The sequence below is a fragment of the Cebus imitator genome, unplaced genomic scaffold (genome assembly GCF_001604975.1).
Source record: "Cebus imitator isolate Cc_AM_T3 unplaced genomic scaffold, Cebus_imitator-1.0 Scaffold446, whole genome shotgun sequence".
Classification (NCBI taxonomy): Eukaryota; Metazoa; Chordata; class Mammalia; order Primates; family Cebidae; genus Cebus; species Cebus imitator.
Window position 1 is genome coordinate 1,375,122 of NW_016107761.1, and position 18,754 is coordinate 1,393,875.

Sequence of the window (18,754 nt, forward strand, 5' to 3'; positions counted from 1 at the left end):
AAAAAAAATTGCTTAGATATTAGAATTATATAGAGAGAGTTTACCCTCATTCAGCTTGAAGAGCACATCATATTTTAAATTGGATATTCCCAGACTGACAAACTGGTTTATAACGGTGCATTGTCCTTTGCTTGTTCAACAAGTAAGTGATCTTTGATGAGCACACAGCAGAACATCTCAGACACAGTTAATTCTAGATCTCTGCCAGGGTACAATGAATCTAGGGTGTTTCTGTTATTGGTTCATCCACCCACTCATCACTCACTCACCTGTCACACACTCATCCATTCTCTGTGAAATGATTGAGGACTCCCTACCTGGCAGGAACTGCTGGTGGTGAATGTAACAAGCTCAGCCTTTACCTTCAGGGAGTTTAAAATTGAGTGGAGCACAAAAGGAATAAGACAAGTGTCAGAAAAATTGCAAGTGTGCTAAACTTTACTAATGGCATGTGATTCTATGAGAGCTTATGAGAAGGAAATTGAAATTTGACCTCAGCTGAGAGGTGAGGGAATGCTTCCAGCAGGAGGGGCTGATCATGCTGAGATCAGAAGCACAGGCAGGAGTTGGCCACTGCAGAAAGAAAGGCACCATCCCGGGGCAGAGAAGATGACCTTTGAGGTCTCTGTGATGGAAAGGAAGGAGGCACAGAAGAGGCAGCCTCAGGGCTGCAATAGAGAGGGTGGGGAGGTAGAGTGGAGAGGACCAGCAAGGCCTTTGGGGTGACTGCCCAGATGGGAAAGGTGGGCCACAGGTAAGACCATGTGAAAATGGGGACTGGGGGAAACCCTGGAGAGAGGAAGCAACGTGGTCCCCAGAGAGAGATGGGATTCTAGATGGATCTGAAATACCAATCTTATTCCATCCTGGGGGCCTCAGACTCAGGATGATGAGTAGAAAAGTAAGAGCCTGGGAAGCCCTGGCCCCAACCCAAAAAGATAGCCTGGAGGAAAGACCAGAAAGTAAAAAAGAGACATCTGAGGCCCTGTGACCAGTCCAGGCCTAGCTAGAACTGCCTGTGGAGGCACCTGGCACAGACTGAAGCTCACACTGCCAGGACCCATTGGGCTTCCAAGATTCTCAGTGCTGAGAACCCTGCCAAGGACGCAGCTGAGTCTGGGATTGGGGAGGAGGGCAGAGCCTCCCCTGCCTTTATACTCAGAGAGGAGATGGCTGTGCAGTACTGTGGGGTCACTGCTGGCACAGAAGTACACAGATGTCTGAGAGGGTTCACCTGACTCCAGCATGAGGGAGAAATCATCAGTGTTTGATGTGGAGATGCTGTAACCATCAGGGACTTCTCCTTTGCCAGTGCTACCCGCTGTATTTAGATGAGCATTAGCCCCAATCCTAGATCTTGCCTATACCAGTACATGGCATTATGTCTCATATCCTGGTACATCTCAGTGTCACTCTCCATCCTGCTGTCAGGATCTGAGATTTTGGAACCTGGGTGATGCCAGCAATCACTGGACCTGAAGAGAAGGAGAACAAAGCCCATGCTGCAGCCCCAATGGGAAGGCCCTGGGCCTTGAAATCCATGCAGGAGCCCTGCCCAGGACCCATCTGCCCACAGGAGACAAAAGGCCGCACAGCACAGGAGGCTGATGCTCATGGCAGGTGCTGCAGGAGGGAGGAGTCTTCTGGGTCTGTGTGTTGGTGAAACGGGAACAGGGCTCTCAAGGGAGTCATTCTGAGACCTCATTCTCCCTGCCTGCGCCCCAGAGCCTTCTGGTCGACAGAGGCCATGCCCCTTCCCCAGAGGGTCAAATCCAAAATAAATGTACCAGTGAAATTTTGATGGGAAGAATGCTTCTTTTTTTTGTTTTGTTTTGTTTTGTTTTGTTTCTTGCTCACTGTTTTTGAGTTATAACCCTTCCATGCAGCTCATTTTTGCTTCTTTTTTAATTGCATTTTAGGTTTTGGGGTACATGTGAAGAACATGCAAGATTGTTGCATAGCCTTCCTCCCCTTCACTTATATCTGGCATTTCTCCCCATGCTATCTCTCCCCAACTCCCCACCCCCCCCACTGTGCCTCCCCCATTTCCCCCCAACAGACCCCAGTGTGTGATGCTCCCCTCCCTGTGTCCATGTGTTCTCATTGTTCAACACCCTCCTGTGAGTGAGAACATGCAGTGTTTGATTTTCTGCTCTTGTGTCAGTTTGCTGAGAATGATGGTTTCCAGGTTCATCCATGTCCCTACAAAGGACACGAACTCATCGTTTTTGATGGCTGCATAATATTCCATGGTGTATATGTGCCACATTTTCCCTGTCCAGTCTATCATCGATGGGCATTTGGGTTGGTTCCAGGTCTTTGCTATTGTAAACAGTGCTGCAATGAACATTCGTGTGCATGTCAAGAAGAATGCTTCTTGACACACGCCTTACAAATTTTGCTTGACCTTTATGCAAACAGTTTGTAATTCAATGTAAATTTTATTCCTGCAATAATATAATTCCTCATTAATACACTGGTGTTAGTTATCTATGTACTGCTGTAGTCTAGAATCTTAGAGAAAATCCTCATGTCTTCCTGGTGTTTTTGACTCCTGTGTCCCACATACTCCTTCAAGTATCCTTTTCTAATTTGCTTAATTGACCATAATCCTGTTGAAGTCCTGTGCCAATCTTGGTTTTCTGTCATCAGGTCTCCAAATCCCAGGGGCAGGCTCATCAACATTGGAGGAGTCATTTTGCTCTGTTTCTTGTCAATTCACTGACAGATGGGACTCCCAACAAGCTCAGTTGAGCACCTTCAGCTTCACCCAGGGCTCTTGCTTTCTGTCTCCAGGGTGAGACCGCAGCAGGCAGAACCACCTCACACTGGTGAATGCCCTCTCTGTGTGGACGATGGTGGCCACCCAGAGTTGCTGAAGACCCTGTGGGCACAAAGGCATCCTGATGAGTGAGGAACTTGGGGAGAGGGAGAAGACTTCAGAGTAAGAAAGAATCTCTGGTTTTATTTGCAGTGTCATGTTTCTTAGGGAATGTGTACCTTCGTGCAGGATTCCTGCCATTAATTTAGCAATAAATGAAAAGGAGCTCAAAAACTGTATCTTCGGTGCACAGAGCCCCGTGTTTGGAAGGACCCCACGCTTGGTTTATCACTCTGCTGTCATGATTTTTAAGTTCTTAACAGTGTTTGTGCAAAAGGACCTGCCAGTAAGTCATGTCCCTTGTTGGAAATATACCATTTTGTGTCATATTCTGCTCACCTCCCCCTGTGCTGTTTCCTTTCAGATCACATGACCAGGGTCTGTCTGGTCATTCAGGATCTTTGGGGCTTAGTAGTGAAGGACACAGAAATTAAAGTCACAGCTAAGAGCTACCTGGTGCAGAAAGTCACAGCTGAGATCCAACAAGCCCATGAATGGGTTTCATGTCTATGCCCAGGACTCCTGTGGTTCAAGAGACAGAAACACACAACTCAGCATCCTGGGATCCTGGTGCCCAGGACAGGGCCAGAACAGGAAGATGAATTCTAGATGAAGGCTCAGGATTTATGGGTTAAACACTTGGGGTTAAGGCAAAGAGACCCCTTCTCCCAATGTGACCTCATCTCTCAGCAAAGTCACTATTACCACGGTTTGCTCGACCCCAGCGTTCGCAGTGTGTGAACACAAAACCAGCTGCATGCGTGTCCTATGGGAACTCAAAATAATTTCCTTGGAGATTATTAACTTTTATCAGGATATCATTATTAAATACTTTGAGTTAATGAGTGTATAAGAAAGGAAATGAATTAAAATGAATAAATAAACTTTGTAGAATCAGCTTCTACCAGCTGAAAAGATCTTTTGAGGTTATTTCAGCACAACGACCATCTCCAGATATAGTTGTCCCTACCATGGATCAAGGTAGCTCTCAAGGTTTCAACCCCTCCTAAAACCATAAAACCTTCCAGGAACTCCTCCCTGCCTTGATTATTTAGCTATGTATTCAAGAGGATTACTCAGTAGTGGTTTTAAACCAACATTAAAAATATTTGTGAACAAAACCACCCTCCAGTGACAGAAATCACGTCATTGGTTTTCTGAGACCAAGAGAGGCATTGCAGAGGTGTGGGTTGTAAAGATAGTCTACATTTTAATAGGGTGGGGATTATAAGGTCATATACACATATATTGCTCAAAAATCACTGACCTGTTCATTTAAAGTGTATAATGTTTACATTGTGTAATTCATATATCAATAACATTGATTTTAAAATGTCTCAAGAGGGATACATACTGCATTTAATTTCATCAAATAAATCATCAGAGGAAGTGTATATTAACATTTCTGTGACTTCTGAATCCTCAACCTAAGATTTCTAGGTATAATATGTCTGTATCTGCCTTTGCACATTCACATGGTGAAAGAGGCTATCTGAGATTATCAAAGGAAATCAAAATATTATGTTGGTGCAAAACTATTGCAGTTCTTGCCATTAAAAGTAATGGCAAAAACCGCAATTTGTTTTGCAGTAACCTAATGTCTAGATTTCTGCTACATGCTAATACTTAGTGCTATTCAATTTTGTATACAGCCCTGCAGATGGACAGTAACAGTCTCATTTCATAGATTTAAAAAAAAAAAAAAAACTAAATCAGATCTGTCAGGAACTGGCCTCAGGTCTTGAGGAGCTGGTGTTAGAATGGAAATCACGGTGCCCATTCATGGTTCTTTCCCTCCGCCACTCTCTCCAGGGTAAACTGATCTCTGTCCATGATGTCAGTAGAGTCAGCAGGTCTGAAAGGGACATAGGGGACAACATTGGAATTTTTTTGAAGATAGGCATCATTTGTTATGAAATGGATTCTAGTATATCACTATAAATACAGGGCTTTGCTAAACCAGGGTTAGAGTCCTAGTACTGCACCCTAATTCCTATTTAATTTGGCCAAGTAATTTAAACTATGGGCCAATTCCTCCACCTGTGAAATGAGAGTAGCAGTTGCATGTTAAGATATTTTCTGATAGCTGAATTTCTAATTAATTGAAATTTTTCTAATGAACGCTTTCTATTTTGTGTTTAATGACAATAAATGATCAGATTAATATTTTTTCTAAGTCTTCTCCATGAAGCAGAATTGAACTGTGAATGTGCATTAATGTACTCAGTGCTTGTACTTCTGCAAAGGATTCTGCCAGCCATATGACAGGTGGCTTCATAGAAACAGTCAAATATGGCACATTTTATGCTTCAGAACTTAAACATGCTATATGCCTACAATGAAGTATTTTTAAACATTTTAAAAGAAGAAAATCCAGCCATATATGGCAATGTGGATAACCCTGCAGGACATTATGCTAAGTGAATAAGCCAGGCACAGAAAGACAAATACTGCATGATTCTGCTTATGTGATGGAACCTAAATAATCAAACTAATAGGAAGCAAAGATGAAGGTAATTTCCAAGGGCTGCGGATTGGTGTAAATGGAGAGTTGCTGTTAATGTGTACACAGTGTCAGTTAAGCGGATGAATAAGATCTAGAGATTGCTGTACAACCCTTTGCCTGTAGATTACAATACTGTAATGCACATACCAAAATGTGTTAAAAAGATAGATTTCAAATTACATATTCCTACTACAATTAAATTAAAAGACTATCTTAAAAGGGACTACTTAAAGACAGAAAAAAAGTAAATTTGTATAATTTAGAAATCAGTAAATTATTTTAATAAGGAAAACAACTTTTAAAATAAATGCAAATCTTAACACTCTAAAAAGCAAGAAACTTTTTTTCACATAATTTTTTTCCTTTTCATGTCACAGAATATCTTTTACAAAGAAGGATCCTCAAAAAGTTTATTGAATAAAATAATAAGATTCACAAATGAATAACAACAATTCATGTTCATTTTCCTCAAGGTGTATTATATCAGTTACAGAAAGTCCACAGTGCAGAAAATTTTCTTTCTTTTTTTTTCCTACAATGGAGAATGAATGTATATGCTTGACCTAAAAGTTCCTTGGGCTTGTCAGGGAAGAGATTTTAATGACCACATATGAGACATGACCTTCCCCTCCTGCTAACAGAGATCTGAAATGAGGAAGCCAGAGAAGAGGACAGATGTGCAGAGCAGGTGGGTGTCCAGAGGTGTTGAAGGAACCAGTACAGCCAGTTACTAAACATGATACCAGGGACAGCTGCTTCCCTGTAGATGTACAAACAGGTAAAATAATATTCACTCTGCCTGATACCTGTGAGTATTAAAGCAGATCAGAGAGTGCCTAGGAAAGACCTGTCAGCTCCGCAGGGCCTGAGACCCTCTGTCTGGCAGCACCCCCTCACAGTCACTTCCTGAGTGGGACAGGAATGTTCCTGGCATTCCCTGGCAACTGGGGGACTGGCCTTTCCCAGTTGCTCTCCCTGCAGGTCACCTCTGCCTGCTCTACGCATTGGCAGACCCCAGGCTCTGCTGCTTCCTGCACCATTCCTGTCCTACACAACCATGAAATAAAAAGTGGGGCGGGTAGAACACAGTCCCCACATGGCACATGGCACCTTTTCTCTGACAACCCCTGTGCCTTTCCTGACACTGATTCCCAGTCCTTGGCACCCCAGCCCCTTCACCCTCTGCTCCCATGGAGAGGCAGAGACACTCCCTGCTTGGTGCAAACTGAGGCCCCTATATCCCTATCTTCCCCTGGACAGTCCCAGGACCTACTCTGAATTCAAACCACCACCAGATGCCAGCAGGCAGCCATGCATTCCCTTCAGCCTGCCTCTCCTGGGTCACCCTCCACCCCTCCCCAGGATTCCCCATAGCTTTGTGGAGCCACAGAGCCTCCAAGTGGCCAATGTTCATAGTCTCACAGATTCACACCTTCTGCCCTGATGAGCTCAAGATTCTCCGAGCCAAGAACAGACATGGCCCCACTCCAAGCCGTGCAACCCCCACCCTCTCACACACCCCCTCTCTATTGCATCCCCAGAAGGGTTGGTCTAGGGTGGAACTTCAAAGTCACCCTTGGCCAATGGAGCCAAAAGGACACATCTTGATTGCACAATAAGCTGCTGTTACATCATTGCAATGAGTATCATCAGATGGAAAGGAGGAGCCAGAATTATACAGGCCACAGGATGAATCAATGTGAGGATATCAAACAGATCCAGGCTAGAAACAGGACATTCCAGAGCTCCCTTTGATTAATCAGACCCACGCCTTTTCACGCTTTGTATTTAGATTTATTATTGCTAGACTTTAGACAGCACATTCTCTAAAGAGAATTTTTCAATTTTACAAATTTATTTCTGAATTTATAAAAATCTTGAAATAAACTACCCTAGTAGATGTAACTTATGCAGATTCAATTGGGTCTGATATTTCCTATCTCTACCTAGAAGTACCCAGGAGCTCTGCCAATGACCCAGTACCTCTTAGTAATGCCACCCTGAGAAACTATATCCATGCAGCTAAGTCTCCACAGAAAACACACACACACACACACACACACACACACACACACACACACACAATATCAATTAAAATTTTTTTTTAATTTTTGCTTTAAGTTCTGGGGTACATGTGCAGAACATGCAGGTCACACAAGTATACATATGCCATGGTGGTTTGCTGCACCTATTAACTCATCATCTAGGTTTTAAGCCTCCCTGCATTAGGTATTTCTCATAATGCTCTCCCTCCCCTACTTCCCCTCACCATCCAACAGGCCCCAGTGTGTGATGTTCTCCCCGCTGTGTCCATGTGTTCTCATTGTTCAACTCTCACTTATGAATGAGAACATGTGGTGTTTGGTTTTCTGTTCCTGCACACACACAATATATTTTACTTGTAAAGGATGATGAGATTCCATTACTAAGCTTAACTAATTTTTCAGTTTTTTAGGTTGATTTCTGAGAAGCACCTTTGATGATGTTCCGGTCTCATCAAGTCTCTAAAAACATGGCTGTGGAAAGTGTGGTTATGCCTAATAATTTGTTTTTACAGGATCATGAGACTACAGCACAATTTTATTTGCTCCAAAGGAATATTTGCAAATTCCAGCCTTAGATAGAATTAGGATACTTTATAGCACTGACCACCAATTCTGACTATGAAGACACTAAGAATTTTCATTAGATTTCAAGTAAGAGGAGTCCCATTGAAGGGAAGATAGTGATTAATGAGACTCCAAGATTCTATGTAAATGTACATTAGCTTATTCATTTTACAAACATCAAATAGTATTAATTATAAAGTCAGCTTTTCTTATGAAAATAAAGAAAAGAAAGTGCTACAGTCCAGGGCAGGGTGTGGTGGCTCACACCTATAATCCCAGCACTTGGGAGGCCAAGGCAAGTAGATCACTTGAGATCAGGAGTTCGAGACCAGCTTGGCCAACATGTTGAAACCCTGTCTCTACTAAAAATACAAAAAATTAGCCAGGCATAGTGGCATGTGCCTATAATTCCAGCTACTTTGGAAGCTGAGACATGAGACTCACTTGAACCTGGGAGGGTGGAGGTTGCAGTGAGCTGAGATCATGCTACTGTATTCCAGCCCAGGGAACAGAGTGAGAATTTGTCTTAAAGAAAGAGAGAAGGAAAGAAAGAAAGAAGGAAAGAAAGAAGGAAAGAAAGAAAGAAAGAAAGAAAGAAAGAAAGAAAGAAAGAAAGAAAGAAAGAAAGAAAGAAAGAAAGAAAGAAAGAAAGCAAGCGGAAGAAAGAAAGAAAGAAAGGAAGAAAAAAAGAAAGAAAGAGAGAGAGATAAGTGATACAGACCAGTTCCTGGGAATGTCAGGGTAAGACGCAAAGAGTAAGGCAGGTATAAGACCATCCTTGACAGATGAGCAGGGTCTGGATATGTCTGGAGAGAACAAACGTTTCCGGGCCATGGAAATAGTGAACAGAAATGCAGATGATACAAAAGTCCGATGAGTTTTAGGAAATGTTCAAAGGACTGTTTAATTAGAAGGTCATTGAATCTGGGCACTGAGTATCAGAAAGGAATCCCAGGGATGCAGACTTTATCTTGGGAGAAACTGGAGAGCACTTGCCCCTCTAGGACCAAGAGTGACCTGACTTCCTCTGTATTTTAGGAAGTACTTGACTGTGCCCCAAGGAGTCAAGACTAGAGTCGGAAGTCAAGGAAGAAGGTGTCTCAAATGAGTCATTAGATTTTGGACTCTTGAGTTAGTGCTGGAATGAGTTAAGACTTTGGGAGACGGTTGGGAAGGCATAATTACATTTTGCCATGTGAGAAGGACATGAGTTCTGAGAGAGGAAAGAAGGCAGGATGATAGAGTTTGAATAGTTGTCCCTGTAAAGTCCTTTGAACTGACCGCACCATGGACTGCACCATAGTCAAACCACGGTGACCCCTGTGACCTGCACATGTACCTCCAGATAGCCTCCTGGAGCCAGAAAGTTTGAGGTAACAGAAAAACTGCAAAAAAAGAATAGCTAGTTCCTGCACTGTGTGATTAACCGACATTGTGACATTCTGCCATTGTTCCTGCCTCAACTAATAAGCCAACCTTGTGACATTGGATCCTGTGACAGCCTCCCCTAGCCTGCAAAAACCACCCTGAACTGTAACTTTCCACAGCCTACCCCAAACCTATAAAACCAGCTCCTAACCCACCACCCTCTGCTGACCCCCTTTTCGGACTCGGTCCGCTCACACTGAGTGAATAGCCTTATTGCTTACACAAAGCCTGTTTAGGTTGTCTCTTCATTCAGAGTGTGCTTAACAGTCCCCACCCATGTTTCATGCTGAATTATAATCCCCAGTGATGGAGGTGGGGCCTGGTGGGTGGCATTTCATGGGGGCAGATCCTTCATGGCTTGCTGCTGTCGTCATGAGAGCGAGTGAGTTCTTGCAAGATCTTGTCATTTAAAAGTGTGTGGCAGCTCCCCCTCAGATATGGTTTGGCTCTGTGTCCCCACCCAATCTCGCCTTGAATTGTAATAATCACCACGTGTCAACAAAATTCAAGATAACACAGGCAAGAAATTCAGAATCCTGAAGAGATTTAAATAATTAAAAACGATCAGAAATTCTGGAGCAGAAAATGCAATTGACATTCTGATGAATGCATGGGGATTTCAACCTCACAACTGATGAGGCAGAAGAATCAGCGAGCTTGAAGACAGGCTATTCGAAAATATACCACCAGAAGAGACAAAAGAATAAAAAATAATGAAGCATACATACAAGATTTAGAAAATAGCCTCATAAGGACAACTCTAAGAGTTATTGACCTTAAAGAGGAGGTAGAGGAAGAGATAGGGCTGAAAGTTTGTTCAAAGCTATGATAACAGAAGAAATTCCCAAACTTAGAGAAAGCTATCAATATTAAAGTACAAGAAGATTGTAGAACACCAACATTTAGGTCAAAGAAGACTACATCAAGAGAATAATCCAACTCCCATTTTCAGGGATAAAGAAAGGATTCTAAAAGCAGCAAGAGAAAATAAACAGATAACATGCAAGGGAACTCCAATATGGTCTAGCAGCAGACTTTTCAGTGCAAATCTCACAGGTCAAGAGATAGCAGTATGACATATTTAAAGTGCTGAAAAAAAAGGTTAATAAAATAATAGTATACCCAATGAAAATATCCTTCAAACATGAAGGGGAAATAATAACTTTCCCAAACAAACGAAACCTGAGGGACTTCTCACTAGACTTAGGCAGGATCCACCTTCTCTCATGGACGTTGATGCCTGGTGAGACCTGCAGGAAAGATGGGGTGCAGCAGAGATGCACTGGGCTTAGCGCAGAGCCCACCCTTCTCTTTCCCATGTTCCTCTGACAGTTGCTTCTCTGTCTGCACCTGTCCCTGAAGCCAAGGCTGCCCGGCCAAAGTGCTTCAGCTGTGTATCTCAATCAAGATTAGAGGAACTTCCCACCTCTTGCATATCTGTAGGTAGCCAAGCAATAACTGAAAACTGCTGAAACATCTGTGTAATATTGGATCCAAGCCCTAATTTTTCTTAACCATTTCCCTCCCAGGCTGCTTTCCCAATCTCCCCAGTCCCTTAGATCCCAGTGCATCATAGTGCCATCTTGAGGCCAGTGAGTGAAAGTTTCACCGTTGTTTCTTCTGCAGTGGCCCGGGGATGCTGGGAAGTTCCTGCAGAGTGAGCTGGGGGAATATTCCAGAAGTGCCATCCTGCAGGTTTTATGAGCAACCTCCCTCAACCCGGATCCCAACACTAGCTTTAACCCTGTTTCTTTGAGTTACTAAGCTTAATAACCTACCCTCATTCTAAATAATTTTTACCCCATAGCTGCAGTTATAGTCACACTGACATTTTCTCCCTTAAAACTATCTAAAGAAAGAGGAATAGAATAGGAAGAATGGAAGGAAATTGTATTTACTCTAAAGAAGGAAAAAATACAGAAAATGAAGTGTAATGTTATTTCCTTTCCATTATCAAAAATAAACATGTCCCCCTAAACGGCAATGCTACCATAAAAATAAAGATTAGCAAAAGACTGGGCAGATAATGTGATTACCTTCAAGATGGGGTCAAATATGTGTTAATCAAAAGTAAAACTAGAATATAAAAAATAAGATCTCTGGCAAGGCAATAAGCAATCGTGGAGCGAGCAGTATCTTATGGGAAAATATGGATGGATATAAATAAGACCAGCAAAAGGCCTGCTACAGAAAAAGAATAACTTGTACAATGCACGTCTGCTGATCTGAGCAGCGGAGAGGGAGGAGATGATTCTGGAAGAGGCAGAGGAGTGGTGTGAGATGAGGGCATGCTAGTGCAAAATGGTATCATGAGGAAGCAAATCAGCCAGGGGACTGGGGATTATAGGACGTTTGTAGCCACTGTCTTCTGTGACAGACCAGATGAACCATTTCTCTTTCCAATGACTTGCTCTGCAGCCCTTGCTCCATCTCAGTTAAAGGCTCCCAGAATTTCTCCTCTTCAGCTTCCCATGGACCAACTCTTATTCCTTCAATGTTGAGAAGGGACTAACAGAGAGGTCATTCCTGCCCTGAAGTCTCACAGCAACTGGCATAGTCCTCTCTTGTGGCTTGATCACATGCCCCCAACTCTGTGTCCTTTAATTTCCAGTAGACTGAAAGTTAGGTGTGAGTAATAAACCCTGAGCAATGCCTTCATCACAGGACGTGTAAGAGACTGCTTTCAAAATTACTGCTGTTTCTCTCACTGCCTCAGATTATTTCTGAACAGAAGAGATGCACAATTGGAATGGTTTCTTAAATTAGTTTAACCACAAAACTCTTTCAAAGGGCCATAAATAATGCAACCAAAAATAATTGCTTTCCTAAATGGTGACACTGTAGAGTGAAACAAAAAGCAAATAAAATTATGTCAAATATTTGAGAGGAGCCTCAGAAACCCAGTCCTTCTTATGTAAACATCATCGTATGGCCTCCCTCTACCTGAGAGGGAGCAGAGCCACACCCATGCCCTGCACCTGGCAGGAAAGCCCTGCTGGAGCCTGTGGGGAGCTGGCGAGGACCAGCCTTGGTGATTCTGCCCCAGAGCAGGGATTCTCTGGGAGTTCTGGATGACCTCCAGGGACTGAGATGGACGGGGCCTGTACTGTATATTGGAGAGGAGGACATTTAGAGTAAGTGTGATCTTTTTGACCTCTCATCTGAAAATAGATCCAAGGTCATCGCTGACTGGTGTGGAGCTGCTTAGTTTCCAAAGCAAATTAGTCCATGCCCCAGGGTGTGTCTCTGCCACTGAAGAATCTGGCAGTAAAGTGGTTTCCAGTCCAGAGCTGCTGCTTATCCCATCTCTGTTCCCAGTGACTGCAGCATCTACATATTCCATGCAAGGGAGGATAATTTGAAAATAATGAACTGGTTTGCTGTTTCCTTTAGCTACATTCAAAATAGTTGTCATGTTCCAGACCGCCATGCTTATAGGAGACACAGACCCACAAGTCAAGAGCATTTGAAGATTGAATAGAAATAGGATCAGTTGAGGCTATCTTAGACTGCGGTTTCTAAAAGGAAGGGCAGAAAGGGGGTGAATTTTGAGTCCTTTCAGCCCCACAAGACATGGCATAACAGGGACATCATTGTCTCAGAAGACATTCCAGTGATGTGCTAGTAAACTGAATGTCTGTGGAGGTGGGGACATGTGGGTGGTGGAAGCTTTCGCCAATTTCTGTTGTAGCAACATAGGCCCCATGGTGGATTTCAAGCTGTTAACATGGCTTCACCGTACGGGGAGATGGAAAGAGTGCGCTTATTTGTCTCTCGTGAGTCAGAAAATCTGGCTCCAGTACATCATTGGATTCAGAAGCACAACTTTCAAAGTTCTTCAGTGCTTAATACTCAACTCCCAGAAATGGGGCATCAGCACGATAGCACAGCCCATCGTTTTCATGATAGGATCTTCGTGTGGACAAAGTGGATCTGGGTCTTAGGGCAGACAAAGGGATGTTTGAGTGCAGAAAGGATTGATGAGTTCTCTGAAGTTGCTGAGAGCACATAGCTCTCAGAATTATGCTGGCTGGTTTGGAAGCTTCCACCACCCACATTTATAGTTGCTGTGTCTCAGGGGTGAATTTGTGGTTTCTTTCTACCCTAAGGACAGCCGAGGTCCAAATCTACTTGTTTCCTTTGAGGAGGGAGGAACAAAGGGAGGCCTCTGTTAAGGGTCTCTAGGAGCTGCAAGGGGAGAGAAGGATGAGGTTTGTGAGCAGGAAGGAGGTGACTCTGCCACACTGTGGCTAAGCTGCTGGCACAGAGATACACAGCCGAGTCCTTCTGCTCTGTGCGCCGGATCTGCAGAGTGGAGAAGGATCCCCCATCTCTCTCTGCAAAGAACCGATCACTGGGCAGCCCTGATTTGTCTGGTGCATCCTTGCCTTGGAAGTAAATTAGAAACTCCAGGCCCTTCCCCAGGCTCTGTCGGTACCAATAAAGGGCATTATGACCTGAAATTGGGTCACACCTGAGAACTACATCCTTTCCCTTCTCTGTGACCTTGTTACTGGGGGACTGGGAGACTCCAGCACCTGTGTGATCTGTGGAGACAGAAGTTGAGAACAGAATGAGGAAAACAATTTTAGCCATAACAGGAACACATACATCCCACCCCTACACACACACACACACACACTCACACACACAGACACACACAGAGTGAGACTGAGACTGCTTGGTGTCTGAGGACTCACCTGCTCTCAGGAGGCAGAGGGCTGCCCAACAGAGGAGCCTGGTGCCCATGGCAGAGTCAGGGCAGGATGGGGGCTTTACCAGATCAGGGTCACTGTGAGCAGGAGCAGAGAAGGAGTGACGTCCCTGTCCTTACATGGAAGTTCCCACTGTGACATCACTTCCTTTCTCAATCTGCATATCCTTGGGAACACAGGATTTATACTGCAACACACGTGGATGACTACTTTTAATATTTATAAGCTCCTTTTAAACAATATTATTGCATAGGTCTTCGCTTTGGGCTCCCATGCTGCCTGGACCCAGAGGCCTCACGCTGCACCTCTGAGTTCATCTCCTCATCCCACAGCCGTTCCTCTGTCTGCTGGGCATGCTCTCTAGGATGTGCCAACAGCACCCCCAACAGAAGGCACCAAGGGGTGAGCTCATTGTCTTTCCTGCAAATCAGGGTCCCCAGTGCCATCCCCATTCATGCCCCAACCTCCTCCATCCCCACAGTCACATGTCCCCAACGGGGTTGTCCCATCACAGGGGTTCTCTCACGAGCTGCACCTCATGCCTTTCTTCTGGGACTATTTCCCACCCTTGTTAACTATAACTCAGAAAAGATACCTTGATGGCAAATTCACAGCATTTTTTTTAGTTTTCCGTATTTTCTTTTCCTGTCCTATAGATATTTTTATCAATCTCAATCTTCAATAAATGAGGACTACAATTCTGATTTAATGCCTATTTGTCATCCTTTCTTGACCTTGACTGTTTCATTTTATTCCACTGGAAGATATTTACCGTTCCCTTCTGACTGCTGTTAAAATCTTCTCTTTGTCATTTATGTTCTGCAATTTCACTGGGACCTGCCTATTTGTCTTGCAATTCATCTGAATTCTTGAAAGAGGATTTAGGTCCTCAAACGTCTCAGGAACATTCTCAGCTAACATCACACATACGGTCACCTCAGGCCATTTCCCCTGTTTTCTCTTTCTAAAACTTCAATTATATACAAGAAAAAAAAAAAAAGAAAAATTTCAATAAGGCCGGGCACAGTGGCTCATGCCTGTAATCCCAGCATTTTGCGAGGCTGAGGCAGGTGGATCACTTGAGGTCAGGAGTTCGAGACCAACCTGACCAACATGCAGAAAACCCGTCTCTACTAAAAATACAAAATTAGCTGGGTGTGGTGGTGCATGCCTGTAATCCCAGCTACTCCAGATTCTGAAGCAGGAGAATCGCTTGAAGCCGGGAGGCAGAGTTTGCAGTGAGCCGAGATCGCGCCATTGTACTCCAGCCTGGGCAACAAGAGCAAAACTTTGTCTCAAAAAAATTATTTTTTCAATAAAACATTATATACTTTAATATATTAGAAACTTCACTTTTTCCTAGTTCCTTCACTTTTTAAATATTTTGTTTTTAATTTTCTGTGCTACATTCTCGATGATTTCTTGGTATCTATTTTGATATCTACTAACCTCTTTAGGAGCATCTAATCTGCTGTTTATCTTCCGTCCTGTTTTCTGTAGTAATCGTAATGATTTCTAGACATTCTATTTGCTTATTTCTCTAATGTTTTTGATAGTTTGGGACGGTCTCTTTTTTCTTGTTCTTGTTTCAGTTCCTCCTTGTATTCCTTTAAATGTAGCTCTTCGAACATTCACATCTTACGATGGCAAAATTTTAAATCTTTAGGATGTCATGTCTGTTTTAATGGTTTATTGCTTCTGCTCACTGCTCCTTGTTGGCTTTTGTTTTAGCATTTTAAATAGTGGAAGTAAATTGCTCTGATGTTAATCTGTGAAAGTCCAGAGAGGGCAGGGTTGAGAGTACAGAATGTCAAGACTCCATAGCTTTTTCAGCTGTCTCCGGTCTCACCCCCAAATGCATGGAGTCAGGAACTGTCTGCTACACTCTGGGCTGCAAAATACCCCTCATAGAACTGATTCCTCACATCACAACCTGCTCAGAGGATAGCCCCAATGTAGGTTCCAGAAGAGAATTCTGATTTTCTGTTTCCTTTTTATTATGGTTCCTCCATAAAATACAGCATGTAAGACTGAATATGCATGACATTTTTTTCCCTGTTCTTCCAAGAAAATCGAACTCCTAGCATCAAAGGTTTTTTCCACCATTAGCCAACTTAAGACAATTATGGAACAAAATAGCTCACTATTTAGGTCCAACTATTACAAAGAAAAATCAATTACTTTTGTTGTTGTTGTTTGTTTTTTGAGATGGAATCTTGTTCTGTCACTAGGCTGGAGTGCAGTGGTGCGATCTCGGCTCACTACAACCTCCACCTCCCAGGTTCAAATGATTCTCCACCTCAGCCTCCCAAGTAGCTGGGACTGCAGGTGCATGCCACCATGCCCGGCTAATTTTTGTATTTTTAGTAGAGATGGTGTTTCACCATGTTGGCCAGGATGGTCTCTATCTCTTGACCTTGTGATCCACTCACCTTAGCTTCCCAAAGTGCTGGAATTATAGGCATGAGCCACCATGCCTTGACAAGTCAATATATATATTTTTTATGTTGGAATCATATGCTCTCCTTTGAGTAGAATAGGACCTCACATTAATCATAAATTAAACCTGCCTGGCTAGATCTCCCCTCCAGACCTTCTCTTCCTCAGATCCCCCTACATTTATATAAGGTCTAATTCCCGTCATAAATCCTCCTCTCCATAGTACTTTTAGCGGCTTCATTTTGTTGATGTAAACCTAATGGAGTTTTTGATACCAGAAGTGGTTCCAAAAAAAAAAAAAAAAAAAAAAAAAAATTGAATTGAAAGTTTGGGCTTGTTTATAAACCACCAATCTGTATAGTTTCCAGTAATACCACTAAGACCATTTACTAGTCCTGTACCTACTTTCTTTCTTGCACCATCACCTTTTCTTCCTCGACAGCATCATTTCTGTATTGGGGGAGGTGGGTCCAAAAAAAAAAAAAAAAAAAAAAAAAAAGCCAAAACTGTATGCATGGGTTTCTGGAAATGGATCTCTGATCTGTCAACATTTGTTGTGGGGAAAGGAGCCTGAAGGAGGCCACAGGGACCTGGAGGAGGCCTAGTGCTGCGAACACAGGAGGAAGCCTTGACCTAGGGGTGGCCACTCCGATATCGACTCCCCATTAATTTCAAGGACCTACCCTAGCCCAGCAATCAAAGGGGTAAGGTTTCCCGTCCTTCATGCCAGATCTCTGCCGGGGTAAAATGGGTCTAGGGTGCTCCTGGTATTCATCCATCCATCCACTCATCACTTAGTCATTGACTCATCCATTCTCTATGAAATGGGTCTCCCCGTGTTCCAGGCACTGCTGTTGGTATATAAAGCAGGCATAGCCTTGGCCTTCATGCGGTTTAAAGTGTCTGGAAGATTCCAATTGTGCTACATTCTACTGACTAACAGACGTATGATACCATGAGAGATTATGAGAGGGAAACTGACCTCAGCTGGGAGCCAAGGGAAACATAATGGTGATTATCATTAGGGCTGATCACGCTGAGATCTGAAGCACAGGTAGGTGTTGACCACTACAGAAAGGAAAGCTCCAGCCCAGGGCACAGGAAATGGACTTTGGAGTGTCTCAACCTGGCTGGAGTAGAGAAGGGCAGGAGACTGGGGAGGAGAAACCCAGTAAGGCCTTGGAGGGAAACTGTGAATATAGGAAATGCAGACTGCAACTAAGACCACATTTGGGTTCCGTATGAGGAAAATCATAGAGAGAGGAAAGCATGCGGTACCCAGGTAGAGATGGGAGTCTAGATGGATCTGAAATACAAATCCTATTCCATCTAGGAGTCCTCAGACTCAGGTGAATGACTAGGAAAGTCAGAGATGGGAACCCCCTGGCCCCACCCCAAATGGACTGCTCAGAGGAAAGACAAGAGGGCAGCAAAGAAGACATCTGAGGGCCTGCAACCAGTCCAGGCCTGGATCAGACTGACTGCAGAGGCACCTGGCCCAGACCAAGGCTCACACTGCCCGGGCCCACTGGGGCTCCAAAGTTTCTGGTGCTAGGACCAAGGACATCGCTGAATCTGGGGTGGGGAGGAGGGCAGAGCCTTCCTGCCTTTATGTGCAGAGAGGAGACAGCCTTGCAGCACTGTGGAGTAACTGCTGGCACAGAAGTACACAGATGTCTGGGAGGGAGAAGCTGACTTCAGCCTGAGCGGGAAATCCTCTCTGTTTGGTCTGGAGACATTGTAGTCATCAGGGACTTCTCCTTTGTCAGTGGTACCTTCACCAACTGAGTAATGAATTAGCCTCAGCCCCATGCCTGGGTCTTGTCGATACCAGTACATGCGGTCATGGTTCATATCCTGGGCACACTGCAGCGTCATGCTCTGTCGTGTCTTCAGGATCTGGAATTTTGGGGTCTGAGTGACACCAGCAGTTACTGGACCTGCAGAGAAGGAGAACAAAGCCCATGCTGCAGCCCCAATGGGAAGGTGCTGGGCCTTGAAATCCACGCAGTAGCCTGGCCAGGACCCACCTGCCCACAGGAGACAAAAGGCCGCACAGCACAGGAGGCTGATGCTCATGGCAGTGCTGCAGGACGGAGGAGTCTTTTGGGTCTGCGTGTTGGTGAACAGGGAACAAGGCTCTCAAGGGAGTCATTCTGAGATCTCATTCTCCCTG

The 18,754-nt window shown here is 44.0% G+C and overlaps 1 pseudogene and 2 gene segments (V, D, J or C); all 3 read right to left on the minus strand.

The window, feature by feature from the left end:
• Nucleotides 1-1,812, minus strand: part of LOC108291084 — a 3,594-nt pseudogene extending 1,782 nt beyond the window's left edge. Inside the window, exons 1-2 of the transcript XR_005197229.1 lie at nucleotides 1,570-1,812; nucleotides 1,050-1,478 (exon numbers count right to left, since the gene is read on the minus strand). The product of XR_005197229.1 is annotated as a T cell receptor beta variable 6-4-like (transcript). The remainder of the gene's footprint in view (nucleotides 1-1,049; nucleotides 1,479-1,569) is intronic.
• Nucleotides 1,813-13,528: 11,716 nt separating this feature from the next.
• Nucleotides 13,529-14,414, minus strand: LOC108291085. The segment is given in 2 exon segments: nucleotides 13,529-13,971; nucleotides 14,125-14,414. Coding segments are annotated over 2 exon segments (492 nt in total).
• A 3,715-nt stretch (nucleotides 14,415-18,129) lies between these two features.
• LOC108291087 lies at nucleotides 18,130-18,746 on the minus strand. The segment is given in 2 exon segments: nucleotides 18,130-18,518; nucleotides 18,609-18,746. Coding segments are annotated over 2 exon segments (438 nt in total).
• Nucleotides 18,747-18,754: the final 8 nt, after the last annotated feature.